Raw genomic sequence first — 25,786 nt, 5'->3', positions numbered from 1 at the left:
AAGATCTCACCACCCAGGAAATCTAAGAAGCTGATGAGTTATTCAGCCTGCAGACATTTGACCCTCCTGAAAATGACATTCTTCAGGGAGCTTTGTCTTTGATGAGTCTGACCAACCCACTGTTTGTTTCAGAAATAATTTTCTACCCATACAAAGTCAACATTAAAGTGTTACTAAACCCAGGACCCTACATCCACTATATCTGGTCTCCCTGGACCCTGCATCCACTATATCTGGTCTCCCAGGACCCTACATTCACTATATCTGGTCTCCACAGACCCTGCATTCACTATATCTGGTCTCCCAGGACCCCGCATTCACTATATCTGGTCTCCAAGGACCCCGCATTCACTATATCTGGTCTCCCAGGACCCTACATTCACTATATCTGGTCTCCCCGGACCCCGCATTCACTATATCTGGTCTCCCAGGACCCCGCATTCACTATATCTGGTCTCCAAGGACCCCGCATTCACTATATCTGGTCTCCCAGGACCCCACATTCACTATATCTGGTCTCCCCGGACCCCGCATTCACTATATCTGGTCTCCCAGGACCCCGCATTCACTATATCTGGTCTCCCAGGACCCTGCACTCACTATATCTGGTCTCCCTGGACCCTGCATTCACTATATCTGCTCTCCCCGGACCCCGCATTCACTATATCTGGTCTCCCCGGACCCTGCATTCACTATATCTGGTCTCCCCGGACCCTGCATTCACTATATCTGGTCTCCCAGGACCCTGCATTCACTATATCTGGTCTCCCCAGACCCTGCATTCACTATATCTGGTCTCCCAGGACCCTGCATTCACTATATCTGGTCTCCCCGGACCCTGCATTCACTATATCTGGTCTCCCCGGACCCTGCACTAACAATATCTGGTCTCCCCGGACCCTACATTCACTATATCTGCTCTCTCCGGACCCTGCATTCACTATATCTGGTCTCCCAGGACCCTGCATTCACTATATCTGGTCTCCCCGGACCCAGCATTCACTATATCTGGTCTCCCAGGACCCTGCATTTACTATAACTGGTCTCCCCGGACCCTGCATTCACTATATGTGGTCTCCCCGGACCCTGCATTCACTATATCTGGTCTCCCCGGACCCTGCATTCACTATATCTGGTCTCCCCGGACCCTGCACTCACTATATCTGGTCTCCCCGGACCCTGCATTCACTATATTTGGTCTCCCCGAACCCTGCATTCACTATATCTGGTCTCCCAGGACCCTGTATTCACTATATCTGCTCTCCCAGGACCCTGTATTCACTATATCTGCTCTCCCAGGACCCTGTATTCACTATATCTGGTCTCCCACAGTACACAGAACATGGAAATGCAATTATTTTACTAAATATAAACTGCTAAATACCTTTTCTCATCAGCAGTTATTGCAGTCTTGTGACTTCTATCAGTGTCCAGCTGAGCACTGGTTAAAGCTTGTAGGAGGAGTTTTCATTCTGCTCTAGGAGGATGCAGAACCCCTTACCTCTGTCTGGACTGATTGGCCCTGTGCTGATCACATGCACTCTCCCAAGAAAAAAACAACAAAACCTCTCTAGCAATACACACCAAACTGAGCATGTGCAGAGTGACTTCACATGATATGTCTTATCAGGAGATAAGAGGGGGATATTGGAAGAAGGGGAGGATCAGAGAAGGCAAAACAGTTCAACAAACAGTATGTTTACTCAATGCTGAGGATTAACCTCTTAGGTTCCACAGTGAGTATAACAAGCATGCTTTACTGCATATACAGACTGATTTTACTGTTGTGGGTTTAGTTGCACTTTAAGTTTTACTTTGCAAAGAATACCCAATCACATGCAAGGAAATAAAAACAGCATTATTGCTTGCACATGATTGCATGATGGAAGTCAGCAGAGCTTCCCCTCATTTACTAAGCTCTAGAGCAACTGCACTTGAAAAGTACACAGTCTAATTTCCTTTAGTACATCAATCCCATAGTGTTTGTCTCAGTCCAGAGCACTAAGATGTTGATTTACTAATGGAAAATAGACTGTGCACTTTGCAAAGTGCAGTTGCTCCCGAGCTTTGTAATAGTAAATGAGGTAAAGCTTCACTTTGAAAAAAGAACACCCAACCACATGCAAGGAAATTAATTTTTAACCACTTCAAGTCCGGACACTTTAACCCCCTTTCCTGTCCAGGCCAATTTTCAGCTTTCAGTGCTATCACACTTTGAATGATAATTGCGCAGTCATGCAACACTGTACCCATATGAATTTTTGAGCATTTTTTGAGACAGATAAAACTTTATTTTGGTGGTATTTATTCACCACTGGGATTTTTATTTTTTTTTTGTTATATAAATGAAAAAGTCCAAAAATTTTGAAAAAAGTGTTTTTATTATATAATTTTGCAAATAAATAATCTCTCTTCATAAATCTTGGCCAAAATATATTCAGTTATCTTTTTAGTAAAAATAAAAAAAAAACCAAAATTAGTTTATAACCAAAAATTATAATTTTTCAAAAACAATTTTACATTTTTATTTTATTTTGTCATATTATTATTTTTTTTTATATATACTGTCACCCTAGCAGTACAGTGTCACCATAGTGACACTGTCCTACTTGTGGGGGGTGATGAAGATTTTTTTTTTTTTACTCTGATGTGCCAATAATGACCAAAATAGTCCAAAATGTGATGTGAACCAGTAGTGACCAGTAATGACCGACTTCTGTGACTTCTGTGATACTCCTCCACCACTATGCATCTCCTGAAGCAAAAGGCAAGCCAGCATTAAATGGAAATAACTCCTTGGAACGTATCTGTCCACTTGCTTCCACCAGTCACTGATCCATCCAAGATGAAGTACCTCCATTATCGCCATAATATACAACAACGATCCCAGGAAAAGTGTATAATATTTTATCTGAATTAGCAACCAGAGCTTTCCTTTAGTTTATCCAGATGAAGGGATTGGGGATGGGGCCCGATGCATCAAATTTTTTCTGAGACAGCAGTCTTGAAACATATAAAAATATATAATATATAAAAAAGCTTGTCGGGCCCCATCCCCAATCCCTTCATCTGGATAAGAACCAAACTCTGCTTCTTCCTCATCCGGACCTTCCTGGACCAGGACTTCAGCCTGCAGGAGTTCAGTGACGGGGCCCAAAAAGATTATTTTATATGTTTCAAGGCTGCTGTCTCAGAAAAAATTTGATGCATTAGAAAATCTTGTGGCCAAGGTGGTCCTGAAGGACTTAAAAGAAAAATGCTCTGGACTATCTGAAAACTACAGGAAAGCTTGAAAGCTATAGCAAGTCAGACAGAGCCCGCCTCAGTTCCTGATTGGAAGACGTCCAGCTTCAACTAGTCTTTTTCTCCCCTGGCCCACCCCTTCCATTCATTAGATTTCAGTTTTTTCATTCACAGAGGCTCGGCATGACATGTGAGCATTCAATTTCAACTACAATAAAACCGGCTACTTGTTAACATCCATTGCAACAATTTTTTATTGTCTACATAGCAGGATGGTATCATTTGGAGGAATTGTGCCTCATCATTGGTATCATTGGGAGGAATTGTGCCTCATCATTGGTATCATTTGGAAGAATTGTGCCGCATCATCAGTGTCATTGGGAGGAATTGTGCCTCATCATTGGTATCATTGGGAGGAATTGTGCCTCATCATTGGTATCATTTGGAAGAATTGTGCCTCATCATCAGTGTCATTGGGAGGAATTGTGCCTCATCATTGGTATCATTGGGATGAATTGTGCCTCATTATTGGTATCATTGGGAGGAATTGTGCCTCATCATTGGTATCATTGGGAGGAATTGTGCCTCGTCATTGGTATCATTTGGAAGAATTGTGCCTCATCATTGGTATCATTGGGAGGAATTGTACCCCTTCAGTGGTGTCATTGGGAATAATTGTACCCCTTCATTGGTGTCATTGGGAATAATTGTGCTCCTTCATTGGTGTCTTTGGGAAGAATTGTACCCCTTCATTGGTGTCAGTTTGGGGGAATTATGTCCCATTGTTGGTATTAATAGATTAAATAGTGCCCCAAGGGCCTGATAAAAGCAATCAAAGGGCCACATCTGGCCCCGGGCCACAGTTTGGAGACCACTGTATTAGAGGATTATTGTTCCACTTCAACGGTATCTTGGCCAGAGCATGGGTTTCCAGTCTCCCACGTAATTTGCGCAGGAGCATGTTCTCTTTGTTTGTCTGTAGATGTCTGCATGCCTAGGAACACCTACCCCACCAGACTGGCATCCACTCAACATTTTGATATTTACATAACTCCTACAAGGAGCCAGCCCACTACTTGCATCACGGCTGAGACTTCTTTAGAAGGGCCCTTCTGGCCCCTCCCACCAGCCCTAATCTGCCTGCATTGCATAGAAAAGCACAGAGACCCATCGATGACAACATTGGGTCTAAAATCAAGTATGTAATAAAAACAGAAATGTTTAATTTAAAAATGTCACTAACATGATGATGAGGGAGAGAGGAAAGAATCAGGGAAGGCAAAACATAATCAGATTAAGCTTTAGCTTCAAATATGAGAACAGCTTTGTTTTTAACAGTCGCTTGACTAATACACAGTTGGGATGAAGTGACAGGACGTTCTCCTCGGGCTGTTTTTGTGAACTTTGATCTTTGTGTTCTCCTTCCCCCACCATGGAGAACCTGACTCCATCTCCACTTATCAGGCCTACACTCGGCGGTATCTTTTCTATCCATTCCCCGTCTCATCTTTCTGCCTGTATCGTTTTACCAGTCACTCTACTCACTAAATGTATGCCGCTTTTCTCGCACACTCGCCGGAGGCCAGAGAGATGACAATAGGCAGGTCACTGGGTGAGCAATGGACTACAACAGGTGAGGTCAGGCTGCTGCTCATCATCTGGTGTGGAACTACAAGTCTCAGCATTACAACCACTGGGTAGAGTGTTTGGGGCTTGTTCCTGCTGCTGCTGACAGTCCAAAAACAACTGGAACATAGGCTGCTCAGCTCACTGAAACTTAAATAAAACCTTTTTTGTGTGTGTTCTGGAGCACAAATATAAGTCAAAAAGTGCTAGTTACCTGGCTCTCTTTGGCTTCAATAGTTTTCATCACTGACCTGGAAAAGCAAGGTGGGTTGGAGTGCAACTGAAACTTCTAATCTGCGTCTTTATTGGGAGTCAATATCCTAGAAAGTACCAGCATGACAACCAGGCAACTAGCATTTTCAAAAGGAAAGGTCAACAATGGCATCCTCCATATTGCTCAAAGTATAGATTTCCTTGAAGGCCTTGTTCACATGGATGCTGAGTCCTATACACTGTGAATGGGCGATTCATGAACTGTAAGACGGCAGGTGCTGCCCATTCGACTGTAAACCCGGGTTCACACTGATGCCATGCCACCGAATTCACATCGCCCATTGAAGCCCTTGTTCACATGGATGCTGAGTCCTATACACTGTGAATGGGTGATTTATGCATTCTAAGACGGCAGGTGTTGCACATTCGAGTGTAAGCCCGGGTTCACACTGATGCCATGCCGAATTCGCATCGCTCATTGAAGCCCTTGTTCACATGGATGCTGAGTCCTATACACTTTGAATGGGCGATTTATTTGTTCTAAGATGGCAGGTGCTGCCCATTCGAGTGTAAGCCCGGGTTGACACTGATGCCTTGCGAAATTCGCATCGCCCATTGAAGCCCTTGTTCACATGGGCACTGAGTCCTATACACTGTGAATGGGCGATTTATGAATTCTGAGACGGCGGGTGCTGCCCATTCGAGTGTAAGCCCGGATTCACACTGATGCCATGCCGAATTCGCATCACGCATTGAAGGCTTGTTCACATGGGGGCTGAGTCCTATACACTGTGAATGGGCGATTTATTTGTTCTAAGCCGGCAGGTGCTGCCCATTCAAGTGTAAGCCCAGGTTCATGCTGATGACGTGCCGAAATCGCATCGCTCATTGAAGGCTTTCTTCACATGGGCGCTGAGTCCTATACACTGTGAATGAGCGATTTATGCATTCTAAGATGGCAGGTGCTGCCCATTCGAGTGTAAGCTCAGGTTCACACTAATGCGGTTCGGAATTCGCTTCAGTTTCTGTGAGATTTCCGCACTGCATCATAATCACACCCCGTTCATACAAAACCGCTGCGGGTGTGTATTTTAAGTTAACGACACCCCAAAATCAATTTGCAAACCACGGTGCGATGTGCAGAATTGGATTGCATGGAAGTGAACACCCATGCAATCCGATTCTGGTGTGGACAAAAAAAGGGACCTGCACATTTTTGGTGAGGATGCGGTGCGATTTGAGCCATACAAAATGTATGGCCTAAATTAAACCGCACAAAAATCGCATGTGATTTGCACAGAAATGAGGTGCGGTTCCTGTGCAAATCACATGCGATGTGCCGCACCGCATCAGTGTAAACGCGGGCTCAGAGGATACAGAAGCTAAATGGACACAGCCACTCATCCTAATGTAACTGGTGTGTGGGTGAGTGGTAACTGTAAGTCCCTTGTGCTGATTTTTCGGTTTTTATTTTTAGATAAACCTAGAATGTAACAGTTTAGAAAAGTGGTGCAAGTGTTCTGCTACACCGCTCGTCGCAAATTCTACCCATTGATTTAAAGCTGGAAAAGTTTAATCCGCTACCCTTATGCTACTTTCACACTGAGGAGTATTTGAAGCGTTTTTGCATTAAAAAAAGCATCTGAAAAGCTCAAGAAAAACGCTTCCCTATGTATGTGAACGTACATCTATGTATGTTTTCACACTGAGGTGTTGCGCTTGCAGTGTGGTGTAAAAACTCCTGCTTGCAGCATCTTTGGGTCATGTTTGGTGAGTTAAAAAAAGCCCCAAAAACTCCTCTTCCCATTGAAATCAGTGGAAAATGCCTGAAAAAAAGTGCCTCAAAAACGCTCCTCAGAAGTATTTTTGGTGCAAGTCACGCATCCTTTAAAAACGCTCGGAAAGCATAGCAAAAGCGCAGTTAAAACGCCTATGCGTTTTTACTGTGTTTTTGTGGCGGATCATTGTGAAAATAGCCTTACTATCTTAACGCACACAAAAAACTTCAATGTGGTCTTCCACTTTAAACTGTTTTAATGAAAGTGTTTGTCATAGGGATCATCAAGAGGTTTTAACTGTGTGTAAACATTACCCTGAAAGATGTACCTTTTGTCTGAAATTCCTCCTGAAAAGATGGTAGTCTGAAACCTAGTAGACACGATCAGAAAATCGTATGTAAAATACCGTTTTCACAGCAATTGTGCGATTGTTAGTGCACATCTTTCTCTTGAAATTCATTGAAGGAACAAGCATGAAAATTGTTTTTGTACCATACAAGATTTTCTTTTAATTAGCACAGTTTCGTCCGAAAATACAATACAAATACATTACATCACTTCTGAATTTTTATGCTGTCGTACGAGAATTTTCGTAACTTTAGCAACTCTCAATATGAGACTAGCATGCAAAAAAAACGATCATTCGTCCATTATTCTCATTGTGTGTACCGGGCTTTAGCACATTGAGTTTTTATGATATCACTATTGTGCTGCTTACTGTTCTCCTTGCTGGAGGCTCTGACACAAGGAAGCAAAGCCTGCTCTACCAAAGTGGTGGCCTCCGCATAAAGACACAGTGTGAAACAATGCAATGTGTTAAGTCATTATTGGAGAAAGATCAACTGCAGGGAGACCACAGCCAATACCAGTGACTAGTCCTGTGTCTTCTGCCTATTATTTTTTTTGGCCACAGCTTCCAGAGTTCAGTTATTTAAGTGGGCCAGTTTATAAATGGCTGAATGATTATTTGGCCATTTTCACCAAATATTCATCATGTATCCAATACAATGATGTATAAAGCCTATTTGAGCTTATTGTTTGACCTGTGGCTTCTTCTTATCCAGTATTCAATTCCACTTTTTTTTTGTAGTGTGAGATTTTCCACCATTATAAAAAGGGAAATTGTTCTTTTATCAGTCATTTGCCAAAGCCATTTGCTGAATTGATTCTGGGTGATGTTAAGTATCAGTTGCTAAGAAGGTACAGAGATGACATTCTTTTAGGCCCCCTTCAACATAGGGGTTGGTTTAATAAAGGCAAATAGACTGTGTACTTTGCAAGTGCAGTTGCTCCAGAGCTTAGTAAATGAGGTAAAGCTTTCCTTTGCCAAGAATACCTAATCACTTGCAAGGAAACCACCATTTTTGCTTGCACATGACTGGATGATGGAAGTCAGCAGAGCTTCTGCTCATTTACTAAGTGCACAGTCTAAACGCCTTTAGTAAATCAACCCCATAGTGTTACATTTTAAATGAGCAATGCAGCAAAAACTGGAACCAAAGCAAATTTTTAATACAATGCACCACAATGCGTAGTATGAGCATTGCGGAGTACAGGTCTCTCAGCCAGTACTGTATGAAGTATGTGCACTGCGGAGCACTGAAGCACAGGTCTCTCACCCATTACTGTACCAAGTATGAGCACTGCGGAGCACTGTAGCACAGGTCTCTCACCCATTACTGTACCAAGTATAAGCACTGCAGAGCAATGTAGCACAGGTCTCTCAGCCATTACTGTACCAAGTATGAGCACTGCGGAGCACTGTAGCACAGGTCTCTCACCCATTACTGTACCAAGTATGAGCACTGTGGAGCACTGTAGCACAGGTCCCTCAGCCATTAATGAACCAAGTATGAGCACTGTAGCACAGGTCTCTCAGCCATTAAATGTACCAAGTATGAGCACTGTGGAGCACTGTAGCACAGGTCTCTCACCCATTACTGTACCAAGTATGAGCACTGTGGAGCACTGTAGCACAGGTCCCTCAGCCATTAATGAACCAAGTATGAGCACTGCGGAGCACTGTAGCACAGGTCTCTCAGCCATTAAATGTACCAAGTATGAGCACTGCGGAGCACTGTAGCACAGGTCCCTCAGCCATTAATGTACAAAGTATGAGCACTGAGGAGCACTGTAGCACAGGTCTTTCAGCCATTAATGTACCAAGTATGAGCACTGCGGAGCACTGTAGCACAGGTCCCTCAGCCATTAATGTACCGAGTATGAGCACTGCGGAGCACTGTAGCACAGGTCCCTCAGCCATTAATGTACAAAGTATGAGCACTGAGGAGCACTGTAGCACAGGTCTCTCAGCCATTACTGTACCAAGTATGAGCATTGTAGCACAGGTCTCTCAGCCATTACTGTACCAAGTATGAGCACCGCGGAGCACTGTAGCACAGGTCTCTCAGCCATTAATGTACCAAGTATGAGCACTGCGGAGCACTGTAGCACAGGTCTCTCAGCCATTAATGTATCAAGTATGAGCACTGCGGAGCACTGTAGCACAGGTCTCTCAGCCATTAATGTACCAAGTATGAGCACTGAGGAGCACTGTAGCACAGGTCTCTCAGCCATTAATGTACCAAGTAGGAGCACTGAGGAGCACTGTAGCACAGGTCTCTCAGCCATTAATGTACCAAGTATGAGCACTGCAGAGCACTGTACCACAGGTCTCTCAGCCATTAATGTATCAAGTATGAGCACTGCGGAGCACTGTAGCACAGGTCTCTCAGCCATTAATGTACCAAGTATGAGCACTGCGGAGCACTGTAGCACAGGTCTCTCAGCCATTAATGTACCAAGTATGAGCACTGAGGAGCACTGTAGAACAGGTCCCTCAGCCATTAATGTACCAAGTATGAGCACTGAGGAGCACTGTAGCACAGGTCTCTCAGCCATTAATGTACCAAGTATGAGCACTGCGGAGCACTGTAGCACAGGTCTCTCAGCCATTAATGTACCAAGTATGAGCTCTGCGGAGCACTGTAGCACAGGTCTCTCAGCCATTAATGTACCAAGTATGAGCACTGTGGAGCACTGTAGCACAGGTCTCTCAGCCATTACTATACATAGAGAACCTTACATTACAATACTTTGTAGACTATCAACGGTTGGTATAACTACAATATTGATGCATAAATTCAACTTACCAAAAGCTTTTAAGGGTTCTATGAGCTTTAAGGTAAACATCTTTCCCTGTTCCAGCTCCTTCAGCATCTTGGCAACTTCGTAATGGCGTGATCCCACAATTTTATTCCCGTTTATACATTCTATGTGGTCCCCAACGCTGATAATTTTCACTTTGTCAATGACACTGTCTTCTTTAATTCGCTAAAGGAAGAAAAATACAATAAATAAGTCATGATTTGGAGGGACATTCCTTATTAGCTGACAATGAGTGGGATATCTACAATCTTGGTGTAGTTTGCCATGTTTTTAAATGTAGCTTGGTCATTTAGATCTGGATTTGATTGCACATTGAATATTTGTCTTTTCCTGCAGGTCACTACATTTGTGGCTTTGCTGACTTTAAAGTTGCAGGTTTCGGCGCTGTAATCCCGATGTAGGACAGCCTGCACCAAACACATCACAGATTGTTAAGGCCAAGCCACCCTCCTAGTGACTGGGACACACCAGAATGTCTACCACCTCTTCCAGCAGGTTCATCTAAGCTTTGGAATCCTGCAAGGGCCTTCCAGAAAGTTTAGATATAGGAGGATCGGTTACCTAGGCCATATCTACGGCTCACAATTGCACAGTTCAACATCAAGGGAAACTCCTTGCCTCGAGAGTAGCCCCAGACACTGTACAATGGGTCAATATTCTACTAGGCTAGTGGGAGCCCTGAGAAATTATCATCAACTAATGGGAGACCCAAGAACGCTATTCCTTCTCAGTGCTCTCGCTTGTACAGGTCAACTACTACTCCTCCACAGAGTCCATAAGCCTCACTCACTCTTTATCCCAGTACATTACAAACACACGATGTTCAGTCAGATCTGGAATGCATGTTAACAGTTTTATTTCAATATAACTGGTTAGCAAACAATATTAACATCACAAGGAGGCATTTCCAACATGGTGGCTTAAGTCAAGTCTCAGTAGAGTATCTTCCATAACTTCTAGTGCTCAGGTGCTCACAGGGACATAGTTAGTCTCTTAAAGGAGGGAACTTCTGTCCTGTCTGTACCCAAAAGATTCTGTGACAACAAGAGTAAAGTCATTTCTCACATTTGTACTCACAGTGCTTTGCAGCACCTATACAATTCAAAGAGGATTTCCACTTTCACAAAGGGGAAAGGCCACACGATGGTGTTTTCAGTGCTCAACAGTGTCCAGTGTCCTGCACACTTCTCCACCAACGACACCAATGCTCAAGAATGGGCACCCATGTGGAACAATCTCCCCACTCACATCGTGCTGCTGTCCTCTGTGCTCTGGACATCAAGGACTCCTTTTGACTCAGTACATGGAATGTATATACTATGTCTGGGCAAAAATGGTCAGCAAATCTCACGTGAATCCTGGGGGGTTTATTTACTAAAGTTGGTTCACTCAGAATCTCGTGCCCTTCTGCATAGAGACCAATTCGCTTACAGGATTTATTGCTAAGTCTATAAAACCAAAAACACAACTTTTTGCGTTCAAAATAGTCCCTGACCCTTTCCAAAAAACGCACAGGGTGAAAACACGTAGATATGAACCTGTCCCATAGGAAATCATATTAAAAGATCTGTACTGCGTTTCTGCAAAACGCTGAAGAGAACGCTTAGGTGTGAACCTGGGGTCAGTAAATAAACCCCTGTGTCTTCAGCAGGCATAAGGCTTCCCCAAAAGGGCCCCTGGAGCCCACTGCAGAGAAGAACTCAGTCCTCTGTAGGATTCTCTCTAGCACCCAGAGAACAGGTGGTCATGCGACTGCTCTGTTCTCTTGACACTGAGTAATCGCATGGACACCATCCCGCCTGGCATCCTAGATTGTAAGCTCTGACGAGCCTGGCCCTCTGATTCCTATTGTACTAAATTATATGGTAACTGTAATGTCTGCCTTCATTTTGTAAAGCGCTTCACAAACTGTTGGTGCTATATAAATCCTGTATTATAATAATCACTTGGTGGTGCATTTTGTGGAGGCTCTGCGTCTAATCTCTCCTCCTTCAAAACCATGATACCCAGATAATGTCTTTTCACCTAGAGAGTCAGTTTTGTGGAACAAGTATTACCAGTGAGAATTGAGAATTTTTCACTGGCAGCATGCTTATTCCAGGTCATTAACTGCATCCAAAACTGCAATGCCAACCCTGGGGCTTTCAAGCAAACCTGTAGTGAGTGCTGCAGGCTGTAATTGCTGTAATCTTATTCTGGAACTACTGGTTTTCTTCTTTCTGATCCAATTCAGGGGTGGACTGACAACTCATGGGGCCCCCCGGGCAATAGGGGATTATGGGGCCCCTGTGTCCTTGCCCAAATTCAAAAAAGCCTATGAAAAAGGTACCAGGGGCATCTCATGGGGCCCCCTACTGACCCCAGGCCCTCGGGCAGTGCCCGAGTTTCCAAATGGTCAGTCCGCCCCTGATCCAATTCCTTTAGAACTTAAATTAATGACTCAGAGCAAGCATGTAGATTACAAGTACTGCCTTCACTCTGACCGTTCTGATGTGTATGCTTCTTCCAAATCAAAGTATTAAAGCCATATACAGCCAGCCAACTATGCTGACTATGGACAGGTCAGGAAAGATAGGGTTGATTTACTAAAGGCACATAGACTGTGCACTTTGCTAATGCAGTTCCTCTAGAGTTGAGGGAGCTCTGCTGACCTCCACCATCCAACCATGTACAAGCAAAAATGCTGTTTTTGGTTTTTTTTTCTTACATGTGATTGGGTATTCTTTGCAAAATGAAGCTTCACATCATTTACTAAGATCTGGAGCAACTGCACTTGCACAGTGCACAGTCTATTTGCCATTAGTAAATCCACCCGAATGCTACGTGAAACATCCCAATATATCCGAAAAGCATCCTTCAAATCTATAGCCTTATCTCGGTCCATCGCCATGTGTTTTACCACCCTCCATCTAAAACTGAAAACTCACCAATTGTTTTACCTATCTATTACAGAAAGACAAAAATCACTTTGTATATCCCTGTGGCGAAATCCTTCATCAAGGTGCCAAGCTGACCACAGAGATTGAAATTCAGTTGGTTGAGCAAGGGACCAGGAGAATTTCAATCATTGTGTGGGCCCAACCCCAGGGCCGGTACTGGACCACTTTGTGCCCTAGGCAAGACCAGTTACCCCCCCCCCCAAAAAAAAAACTCACCTGTAGGTTTACTTCACCCCTCCTAACACACACCCTCTGTCCCCTCAAATTTTCCACCCTAGCACAAATTCTCTCCCTTAAATCCCCCCTCCTAGCATAAATCCCCACCTCCCAGCACAACTCCTCCCAATCCCTCTTCTTAGCACAATCCCCCCACAATCCCCCTCTCCTAGCACCACTACCCCTCCTTCCCCCCTCCAAGCACAATTCTCCCTCATAGAACAAACCCTCCCCCCAATCCCCTCTCCTAGCACAAACCTTCCCTCCAATCCCCTGCCTAGCACAAATCCCCCCCCCCCCCCCCCACTCCACCCTCCTAGCACAAACCCTCCCCACATTTCCCTCTCCTAGCACAAATTCCCCCCAATCCCCCTTCCTAGAAAAAATCTCCCCCAAATCCCCTATCCTAACACAAATCCCCCAACCCCCCTCCTAGCACAAATCCCCCCTCCCAGCAAAAATCCTCTTCCTTCAATCCCCCCACCTAGGACAAATTCCCCTAAAATCCCTTCTCTAGCTAAAACCCCTCCAAATTACCCTTCCCATCCTACAATCCTCCCATTTTACCCAAATCTCACCCCCCCCCCCTTTTAGCACAATCCCCCCCTTGCACAGGAGAGGGGGGCACAGCCTGCACTTTCCAGCTCTCTCCTTGTCCCAGTCATGAGTGTGGGATGAAGGAATGCACTCAGTGGCCAGGCAAAGCATCCATGGAAAGACTGTCCGGGTGGGGGGCACAACTTAAATCTGAGGGGGGAGAAGCACCCCCCTAGATCCAGCCATGGCAGAGAGTAGGGAAACCAGTGGTAGTGGTTGCTCCCTAGGAGGCAGTGTGCCCTAGCCGGCTGCCTAGTTCACCTAGTGGTAGCACTGGCCCTGGCCAACCCTGCTCAACAGACATGAATCATTTAAATATGCAATTCCTTGCTGTTGGGGGGCCTCCCCATGTAAACTGCTGGCCCCTCGATTCCCCTCTGTCCTGCTAATGTTTGCAAGGCCATTACAAATGTGCGCCCCCCTAGCAGCTTCATTAGGCCGTTCAAACTCGCTAAATGTGCAGTGAGCTCTCTCCTTCTCTAGCTGAGCTCAGAGCGCACTGCGCAGGCACTCAGATTGCACAGTCCAAGGCGGTCGTTGTGCATGATCCCTTATATCACTACATGTGGTGTTATTTACACCGATCAGCCATAACATTATGACCACCCACCATAAAATTATGACAACCCACCTAATACTGAGTAGGTCCCCCTTTTTGCCACCAAAACAGCCCTGATCCATTGAGGCATAGACCCCACTAGACAAAGCATCACACTGCCTCCACCGGCTTGCCTTCTTCCCATAGTGCATCCCGATGCCATCTCTTCCCCAGGCAAGCAATGCACACACATAAATAAAAATGGCCAAGTCTATAACTGGCTTATATAGCAATTGTAGAGTTAGGACCACAGATTATCAGGGTGCCGTGACGTGGCTCTGTGGCTTGCGTATGTATTTGCAAATATGTGCCAACTAAACCCCTGTTATAAACGCATACTGTTAGGTTGATTCGGTTGTTGGCAAGCTGGTTGGCAAGCTGTCCACGAACATTGTTCTCTCCCCTTCATTCGTTAAGCAATGCACACACACCTGGCCATCCACATGATGTAGAAGAAAACGTGATCCATCAGGCACAGGCCACCTTCTTCCATTCCTCCGTGGTCCAGTTCTGATGCTCATGTGTCCATTGTAGACACGTTTGGCTGTGGACATGGGTCAGCATGGACACCCTGACCAGTCTGGGGTTACACAGCCCCATACACAACAAACTGCAATGCTCTCTATCAGAACCAGCATTTACATTTTCAGCAATTTGCGCTCCAGTAGCTCTTTTATTGGATCATATTACATGGGCAAACCTTCCCTTTTGTGCATCAATAAGCCTTGGCAGCCCATGACCCTGTCTCTAGTTTTCTTTGGACCACTTTTGGTCAGTCTTGACCTCTGCAGACCAGGAACATCCTACAAAAGCTGCAGTTTTGGAGTTGCTCTGACCCAGTTGTCCAGCCATTACAATTTGGTCATTGTCGAAGTCACTCAAATCCTTAAACCTGCCCATTTTTTCTTTCATCACATCACCTTTAGGGACATGTTCACTCTCTGCCTAATATATCCCACCCACTTTCAGGTACCAATGTAACAAAATAATCAATGCTATTCACTTTACCTGTGTATTGCCCTCCTAGTTAGCTAGGGCTTCTAGCTAATTATTTTTTTCAGTTAGAAAGCTGAGGTGCAGCCTGGGTGATAGCCAGAGGGTCAAATTTGGGTCAGGGCTGAGAGGCTCTGCAGATCAGTTCCTTGATACCTCCCCCTGTTCTAGAATCTTGGAGAAGATTCTAGAAACAGTGGACGGCGGTGAGGAGGAGCTGGTCTGCACTCTTGAGGGATCTTGGCCAATCCCCAGGCAGGAGGCTTGGCATGGGGTCAGGACAGCCCTTAAAAGTGACTGAGCCTGCTCAGAAGCAGGAGAGTTCTGGTAGAAGATGGAGTGAGAGGAAGAGATGAAGGAGCCTGGGAGGGGGCCCAGTGGGAAGGAGCCTACCTACAGGCTTGGGACCTTGACAGGAGGATTGCTCAGCCTCAACAGTGCAAGGAGAGAAGACTACTTGTGGAGCCAGTGAAGGAGGCAGACCAGCAGAAGTCTTTAAGGCAGCCACCTACGGAAACCAGCTTACATGAAAGAGACTGAGTGAGTAATCCTGCACCCCCTGGGCCAGCTAAAGGGGAAAAGAGCACTCTGGTGGGAATCCTGATTTGCTCCTTACCCGGGACTGTTCATCTGAAAGTGGCAGGCACTGGATCCCCTTGCCCAAGGATTTCCTCCAGACAGCTGGGTAAAGAAGAGGATTTATCTGGGGTCTGGGGTAGTTCACCAGGAGATGCTGGAGAGCTCTCCCAGAAGATCTTTGCTGTGTACAGACTTGTATATAGTTGCCAGGACATTGTCCTCAGTTTACATTTCCTTGGGCATCCCATGCATCCCTAAACCCCATCCAAGTTTATTACCCCTAATAAAAATCCACAAAAAACAAGTTCATGGACTGTTTACTGTGTCTGGAATGCAAGTCTGTGGAAAATGTGTGTTGCCTGGCTGTGCAGGATTACAGGGGGACCCAAATCTTTAGCGACTCCTAAGGGGGCAGTGCTACACTATGTTTGTTCGGTGTATATGTATATGAGCACTGCATTGTTTTTGTTCATTCATATTGTACATCACATAATGACTGGATTGGACACTTGCTTAGACTGTCATACAGGAACCTTTATGTTGACTGAAAAGAACTTTCATCATCATTGATTGATGATCATAAAATGTTGCTGTGGTTGAAAGGGCACTTGGAGGAAGTGATACGGGGAAATTGTGATTAGTCTGTTAGCACCCACCTAACCGACAATGACAGACGTGTCATAAGACCTGAATAGCAAAGCCGGGCACGAACTCGCCTGTGGACAGACAGGCTCTGGCTTCCTTTGTTAATGGCGATTTATTATCCCTGAGATCCTGTTAATGTTTCTATAATTTATTAATGATGTTGTAGTACAACAATCTTTCACAGCTGCAAACATATGTAACTACAATGTATGGCACGCCCATGTTGACAGTGTGAATATACATGAAGTATGTTGTGTCATACACCTGGCTTAAAGCTGAACTCCAGGAAACCTGGAGACTGTATTGCAAGGGTTCACTGATGGTTTATGTCTAGGAGACTTGGTAAAGCACTTCTACTTACCTGATCCTCTGCTTCTGCAAGCTCTTCTGTGCCGCTAGACCAATCCATGTAGCCTCCCCCCCACCCCCATCCCAAGCTTTGGTGGGCTAAAGTCCTCTGACATCATGAAGACTGATGCAGGGCCAATAGCCCTGCACTGGCATGAGGATGCTGAGGAGGCTCCAGTCCACCAGCAGAGACCATAGGAGCCCCTACACAGAAACAAGCCCCTACATATAAATGGACAGCCCCACTGCAAGGAAGGGATTTTAGGTTTCCTGTTGAAACAGTGACAAAGAATGACAGCGCTGCCACCCTGCAATCCTCTTTCAAATGTAGCACCCTCCTAGTTAGCTAAGAGGAGTTCTAGTTCAATTAGTTAGGAGGGCAGAGTAGCAGCCTGTGTATGATAGCTAGCAGGTTCAAATGTGGGTCAGAACTGAGAGGCTCTGCAGACCAGCTCTCTGAGACTTCCCCCTGTTCTAGAATTTTGGAGAAAGATCTAGAAATAGTGGGCGGAGGTGAGGAGTGGCTAGGATCCTGGCCAATCACCAACAGGAGGCTTGGCAAGGGGCCAGGACAGCCTTTAAGAGTAACCAAGCCTGCTCAGTAACAGGAGAGGGGAGAGAGAGTTTGGTTGGAAGATGGACTGGAAGTGGAGCTGGAGAACAGGAGCCTGGGAGGGGACCTAGATGGGAGAGGGGCTCACCTCCAGGCAGGAAGCTTGAAAGGAAGAAAGCTTGGCACTGCACCGGGCCCCTGAGAAAGGACCACCTGTGTGGCAGGGAAGGAGCGACCCAGCTAGAACATCTGGTAGCAGCCACCAACCCACCAGCAATACAAGAAAAGGAATGCATGTGTAGCCCTACACCCCCTGGGCCAGATAGGGGAAGAAGCACTCTGGTGGGAAACCAGATCAGTAACTACCCAGGACTGTCTTACTTTAAAATGACAAGAACTGGATTCCCTGCTCAGGAATTCACCCAGAAAAGCTGGATAAGGGGTGTCTGGGGTCTGGGCTGGTAAAACCGGAGATGCTGGCTAGTTCTCCAAGAAGAGGATTTTTGCTGTAAGAACTATATAGTTGCAGGAAGTTGTCCTCGGTTTCTCAGTTCTATTGGGCATCCCATACACCCCTAATCCTATCCCAGTTCAAATCTCCTAATAAAACATTAAAACAAAGCTCAAGGACTGGCTACTGTCTCCTGGATGCAAGTCTGACTGAGGAAATGCATGTTGCCTGGCCGTGCAGGACTAGAGGGGGACCCAAAAACATTAGCAACACCTAAGGGGGTAGTGCTACACAAATGAGGTTAGATATCTTATCTGTGTCCTGCTCAAAGTCTCCGCAAGACATAGGTATACAAGAGTCAAAAGAGCCAGCAACTCGAAAGGTTAACATCCAGTCTTCTTTATAGAAAATTATGTTGGGGTAAAAATCCAGGAACAATACAGTTGATGCGTTTCAGCCTATGCAAGCTTTAGTCGTAAGACTAAAGAGACAAAAAGGACATTGCGCAGGACTGTGACCCGGAATAAGTGAACAACTGTGCAAAAGTGACTGTAGAGCTCAATCTTAGTCGTCACAGGACTCCGTCATCACAGGACTGAGATTGAGCTCTGCAGTCACGTTTGCAGCAGCTGTTTTCTTATTCTGGATTACAGTCCTGCGCAATGTCTTTTTTGGTCAGCTGACCATGGCGACCGATTTTATGCTTATCAGACAATATTTTCCCGGAAACTGTATATGTCGTCATAACCTTTCATCCTGTATCTTGTGACGCGGCAAATAAATTGGCAACCTCAGTCACAGAGGCACCAGCTAAGCGGCACCAACAATTTGCCCTCTTTGGAGCTCAGTGAGAAAGAATCCAGGACTTTTTTTGAAGCAATCCACTGAGCTGGCCAGAACCAACTCTTGAGGGAGTCTATTCCACATTTTCACAGCTCTCACTGTGAAGAAACCTTTCCGTGTTTGGAGATTACATTTCTTTTCCTCCAGACGTAAAGAGCGTCCCCTTGTCCTCTGTGATGACCTCAGGGTGAATAACTCTACACCGAGTTCACTATATGAACCACTGATGTATTTATACATGGAGATCATATCCCCCCCTTATGTATTATATATGGAGATCATATCCCCCCTTATGTATTATACATGGAGATCATATCCCCCCTTATGTATTATACATGGAGATCATATCCCCCCCTTATGTATTATACATGGTGATCATATCCCCCTTATGAATTATACATGGAGATCATATACCCCCCTTATGTATTATATATGGAGATCATATCCCCCCTTATGTATTATACATGGTGATCATATCCCCCCTTATGTATTATACATGGAGATCATATCCCCCTTATGTATTATACATGGTGATCATATCCCCCCTTATGTATTATACATGGTGATCATACCCCCCTTATGTATTATACATGGAGATCATATACCCCTTATGTATTATACATGGAGATCATATCCCCCCTTATGTATTATACATGGAGATCATATCCCCCCTTATGTATTATACATGGGGATCATATCCCCCTTATGTATTATACATGGTGATCATATCCCCCCCCCCCCATGTATTATACATGGAGATAATATCCCCCCTTATGTATTATACATGGAGATCATATCCCCCCTATGTATTATACATGGAGATCATATCCCCCCTTATGTATTATACATGAAGATCATATCCCCCTTATGTATTATACATGGAGATCATATCCCCCCTTATGTATTATACATGGAGATCACATCCCCCCTTATGTATTATACATGGAGATCACATCCCCCCTTATGTATTATACATGGAGATCACATCCCCCCTTATGTATTATACATGGAGATCATATCCCCCTTATGTATTGTACATGGAGATCACATCCCCCCTTATGTATTATACATGGAGTTCACATCCCCCCTTATGTATTATACATGGAGATCATATCCCCCCTTATGTATTATACATGGAGATCATATCCCCCCTTATGTATTATACATGGAGATCATATCCCCCTTATGTATTGTACATGGAGATCACATCCCCCCTTATATATTATACATGGTGATCACATCCCCCCTTATGTATTATACATGGAGATCATATCCCCCCTTATGTATTATACATGGTGATCATACCCCCCCTTATGTATTATACATGGAGATCATATCCCCCCTTATGTATTATACATGGAGATCATATCCCCCCTTATGTATTATACATGGAGATCATATCCCCCCTTATGTATTATACATGGAGATCATATCTCCCCTTATGTATTATACATGGAGATCATACCCCCCCTTATGTATTATACATGGAGATCATATCCCCCTTATGTATTATACATGTTGATCATATCCCCCTTATGTATTATACATGGAGATCACATCCCCCCTTATGTATTATACATGGTGATCACATCCCCCCTTATGTATTATACATGGAGATCATATCCCCCCTTATGTATTATACATGGAGATCATATCCCCCCTTATGTATTATACATGGAGATCATATCTCCCCTTATGTATTATACATGGAGATCATACCCCCCTATGTATTATACATGGAGATCATATCCCCCCTTATGTATTATACATGGAGATTATATCCCCCCTTATGTATTATACATGGTGATCATATCCCCCCTTAATCTCCTCTTCTCAAGAGAGAATAAATTCAGTTCCTCTAATCTTTCCTCATAGCTGATCTCCTCCATGCCTCCTATCAGTTTGGTTGCCCTTCTCTGTACTTTCTCCAGTTCCCCAATGTTCTTTTTGTGAAAGTGAACTGCATATTCCAGATGAGGTGTTACAAATGATTTGTACCGGGGGAAATGATATCTCTCTCTCTGGAGTCTATACCTCTTTTAATACAGGAGAGGATTTTGCTCGCTTTAGAAACCGCAGCTTGGCATCGCATGCCATTATTAAGCTTGTGATCTACCAGAACCCCCAGATCCTTCTCCACCATTGATTCCCCCAGTTGTACCCCCCCTAGTATGTATGATGCATGCATATTATTAGCCCCCAAGTGCAGAACCTTACATTTATCAACATTAAACCTTGTTTACCACATAGTTGCCCGATTACACAGAGCATTGAGGTCGGCTTGTATCAGCTCTAAATTATTTCTTTGTTTATTTTGAAAAAAAGTGACCAAGGATATTTGTGTATAAAGTCTTCACAGGCGTTGTCGCAGATGCCTCCATTATTTGTGCTGTAATATGTCCTTTGATCCCATCTCAGAGAGATGGGAGGTATGAGTGTTAGTACACATTGACATTTGAGATGAGCATTTGCATGGCTTTGCATAGCTGTGCTTTAATTTGGATTTTGTAAGCAATGCTTGGCCGGATATAAAGGCTGAGTACACTGTTGCCTGTATCGGGGGTTAAGGGGAACACTCGGCTATACTGGCATAGAGAAGGGTTTCAGCAGTGTCTGATTGTTACCGATTCTGGAGAAATGGTTAACATACCTAGCTGTTGACAGACCTAAAAAAAAGGAATGTCAAGTGTTTGCCGGAGGCATCACAAATGCATGCAATGCACAGCAGATTTGTTACACTCTGGTGACAGTGAACCAGAGTAAACCATGCCGAAAATGATGAAAACAAGGGAGTAGACATAATGCTTTACCTACACATTTCCTTTGAAGCGTATTGTTCTTTTCACTGCTACTTAAAGCGGTATTAAACCCAAACCCACAAATGTAATATATTGCAGCTTGACGATCATTAGATGTGGTGGCTGCATTAGTTTTCTTTCTTTAGGCTTTTTACCCTCTGTTTTCACCTGGTGATCTGAGCAGTAACAGACTTCCTGTATTAGAGTGCCCCCACTCTGGATGAAGGAGCACAGGGGACACCTTGAGACAGCAGTACTGTCAGTCTGGGGTGAGGGGAGTGTTGGATGTACTAGCAGAATTAAACCAGTATTTAGAAACCAGTTATTATATTGCAGCTTACCAATTCTTACATGTGATAGCTGCATTATTTTTCTTTTTTAAGCTTTCTTTCTTCTATTGTTTTTCAAAAAGAACAAGCTGTCCTGCAGATATATCAGTTACAGGGATGAGACAAACCATTTATCACTGACGGGGGTGCTTGCAATGATCTGCTTCATTATTTATGTAAAAGCTTTATCCCAAAAGAAAAAAAACTGTCACTGTTACTGCTAATAAAGTATTAGCTTGAGTTTGGCTTCAATTTGGCAGTCTATCTAAATCTGCTCATCCATTTCATCCACTCCTCCCCCCCAGACAGACAATGCTACTGTCCAAAAGTGTTGCCTGTGCTCATTCATCCAGAGTGGGGGCGCTCTGATACAGGTGTGTTATTGTCCAGATCACCAGATGAAAGGTGTGAGCTAAGAGAAGCTGCGAAAATATAAGAGGCAGCAGAAAAAATGTGTTGCTTGGCCAAACTTTCCTTTGATCACAATTCATTAAAAAGTTACTAAACCCAGGACCCTGCATTCACTATATCTGGTCTCCCTGGACCCTGCATTCACTATATCTGGTCTCCCCGGACCCTGCATTCGTTATATCTGGTCTCCCTGGACCCTGCATTCACTATATCTGGTCTCCCCAGACCCTGCATTCACTATATCTGGTCTCCCCGGACCCTGCATTCACTATATCTGGTCTCCCCGGACCCTGTATTCACTTTATCTGGTCTCCCAGGACCCTGCATTCACTATATCCGGTCTCCCTGGACCCCGCATTCACTATATCTGGTCTCCCCGAACCCTGCATTCACTATATCCGGTCTCCCCGGACCCTGCATTCACTATATCTGGTCTCCCAGTACCCTGCATTCACTATATCTGGTCTCCCCGGACCCTGCATTCACTATATCTGGTCTCCCCGGACCCTGCATTCACTATATCTGGTCTCCCCGGACCCTGTATTCACTTTATCTGGTCTCCCAGGACCCTGCATTCATTATATCCGGTCTCCCTGGACCCCGCATTCACTATATCTGGTCTCCCCGAACCCTGCATTCACTATATCCGGTCTCCCCGGACCCTGCATTCACTATATCTGGTCTCCCAGTACCCTGCATTCACTATATCTGGTCTCCCCGGACCCTGCATTCACTATATCTGGTCTCCCAGGAACCTGCATTCACTATATCTGGTCTCCCCGGACCCTGCATTCACAATATCTGGTCTCCCCAGACCCTGCATTCACTATATCTGGTCTCCCAGGAACCTGCATTCACTATATCTGGTCTCCCATAGTACACAGAACATGGAAATGCAATTATTTAGTAAATATAAACTGCTAAATACCTTTTCTTATCAGCAGTTATAGCAGTCTTGTGACTTGGACTTGCACTGGTTAAAGCTTGTAGGAGGAGTTTTCATTCTCCCCTGATTGTCCTATGAGGCTTCAGGACCCCTGACCCTCTGTCTGGAGAGCACTGATTGGCCCTGTGCTGATCACATGCACCATCCCAAAGAAAAAAAAAACCTCCCTAGCCAAACACACTAAACTGAGCATGTGCAGAGTGACTCATAGAGCTCTGTACTATCAGCAGAGGGATAGGGTCAAGTAGAAGAAGGGGAGGATCATAGAAAACAGAATCAAACAGTCTTTTTACACAATGTGGAGGATTAACCCCTTACATTCCACAGTGAGTATAACAAGCATGCTTTACTGGATAGACTGATTTTACTCTTGTGGGTTTAGTAACACATTAAGGCCCCTTTTACACTGATCAGTTTTTCTTCCGTTATAAGAGGAGTTTTCATTCTGCTCTAAGAGGATGCAGAACCCCTGGACTCTGTCTAGACAGTGCTGATTGGCCCTGTGATGATCACATGCACTCTCCCAAGGAAAAAAAAAAACCTCTCTAGCAATACACACCAAACTGAGCATGTGCAGAGCGTCTCCACACAATATGTCTTATCAGGAGATAAGAGGGGGGCACTGGAAGAAGGGGAGGATCAGAGAAGTCAGGATCAAACAGCATTTTTACACAATGCACAGGATTAACCCTTTAGGTTCCACAGTGAGTATAACAAGCATGCTTTACTGCATATACAGACTGATTGTACTGTTGTGGGTTTAGTAACACTTTAATCTTGATGATCACATGATCTAGTGGTTACAGATCTGATCAGGCATGGTCTCCAACCAAATTGTACAGAGGTGTCGGAGGTCTATGGGAGATCAAAGTGATCTCTGAACCCTACTGCAGCTGAAACTGGCAGGATTTTATTTAACGGCATCTAAGCACGGGGAACTTAAATGGAGGAATAAAAAAATACCTTAAATCGGAACTTCACTCAAAAGGGGAAGTTTCACTCTTCCTCCTCCTCCCCCTCTCCTCCTGCAGATTTGGCTCATAATTTTTTTGAGGGAGAGGAGCGGGTACCTGTTTTTGATAGGTACCCGCTCCCCCACTTCCGGACAGATCGCCGAGGTGATTTCACAGTTCTCAGAAAGCTGCGGCACCAATCAGATAGTACAGCACGGCTCGCACATGCGCACATGTTGAAGCCGCAACCTGTAACAGCAGGCTGGTAACAGTAAGGTGGCGCCAGGGACCGAAGAGCAGAGACCCGCTGGGGTGAAGACTGCGTTGGATTCCTGGGCAGGTGAGTGGCTGTTTTTTAAAAGACAGCAGGTACAGTTTTAAATTTTTTAATGCAGGAGTGAAGAACCGCTTTAATTTCACCTTCCCCATTAACTCCCATACATTTTACCAAAATTGTGAAATTTTACCAAAATCTTGGGTAAAAGAAAATTCCCAACTTTGCTCAGCCCTATAAACATGTACATATTTACCCATGAATTGTTACTGAAAGCTATTTTGTATAAACCAGTAATGCTGGGCATGCTTTTACAGTCCGTTTCACTGTGTCAGCAGGCAAGCATGGTCATTGACCCAACAAAATCTATCTCAGTTTGGGATACCAACCTGAACTGGATAAGGCAGACTCATATCAAGTCTTTATCTACTGCACATTTCTGGAGGAAATGTGGAAAATCAAAACTGACTTACCACACACGCACAAACTGCACGTGTGTTAACACACCCACCACTACCCACATACCAAGGAAAGAGTACAAGATGGGGAACCTGTGATAGAATACATTTTATCTGGTAGTAAAGGCAGATACCGTAAATTTTTACAACCTGTTTCCATTACAACTTGGCTCTGAAGCAATGCTGTTATGTAAGACATAATGCTCCACAATGACACATGATGCAAGTAGGGTTGCCACATTTTCTCAGAAAAAAAATTCCAGTCTTGATTGTGTTTTTCCCGTAGTGCCCCTCTAGTTAGTTAGGGGGCTCTAGATAGGTTTTTAGTTAGAAGCTGGATAGCTGCCTGGTATGAGCCAGCCAGTTAACTTTAGGTGAGGGCCTAGAGCTCTGCAGGTCAATTCTCTGATAACTTTCCCTGATCTAGAAGCTTGAGAAGTTTCTAGAAGGCAGTGGGTGAGGGTGAAGAGGGGCTGATCTGCATACTCAGGGGACTCCCCAAGCAGGAGACTTGGCATGGGGTCACGGCAGCCCTTAAGTATGGAAGAGGCTGATCAGGAGTAGTCAAAATCGGGTGGAAGATTATGTGTGGAGTGTGGAGCCCGGGAGGAGGCCCAGGAAGGGGCCCTCCTGCAGGTAAGAACTGGGAAGCCTCGACCATCTTCTGAGAGAGAACAGCCTGGGAAGCAAGAAAGGAGCAAGCCCAGCATAAGGCCTGAAGGAAGCCACCAACCCACCAGCTTACTAGAGAGGACTGAGTCAGTAATCCTACACCCCCATGGCCAGATAAGGGGAGTGGGCATTCAGGTGGGAAACCCAAATGGCTT

The 25,786-nt window shown here is 44.8% G+C and overlaps 1 protein-coding gene across 1 annotated transcript in view; it reads right to left on the bottom strand.

Annotated features, from left to right (window-relative positions):
* GIPC2 (GIPC PDZ domain containing family member 2) overlaps positions 1 to 25,786 on the bottom strand; it is a 153,159-nt gene that overhangs the window by 72,214 nt on the left and 55,159 nt on the right. The window contains exon 3 of the mRNA XM_089692204.1: positions 10,013 to 10,193. Coding sequence (XP_089548330.1) covers positions 10,013 to 10,193 — 181 coding nt within the window. The remainder of the gene's footprint in view (positions 1 to 10,012; positions 10,194 to 25,786) is intronic.

This window comes from Staurois parvus, unplaced genomic scaffold, assembly GCF_062004578.1.
Source record: "Staurois parvus isolate SC_StPar_1 unplaced genomic scaffold, SC_StPar_1.0 ptg000578l, whole genome shotgun sequence".
Lineage (NCBI taxonomy): Eukaryota > Metazoa > Chordata > Amphibia > Anura > Ranidae > Staurois > Staurois parvus.
This window is presented reverse-complemented; position numbering and strand designations above follow the sequence as displayed.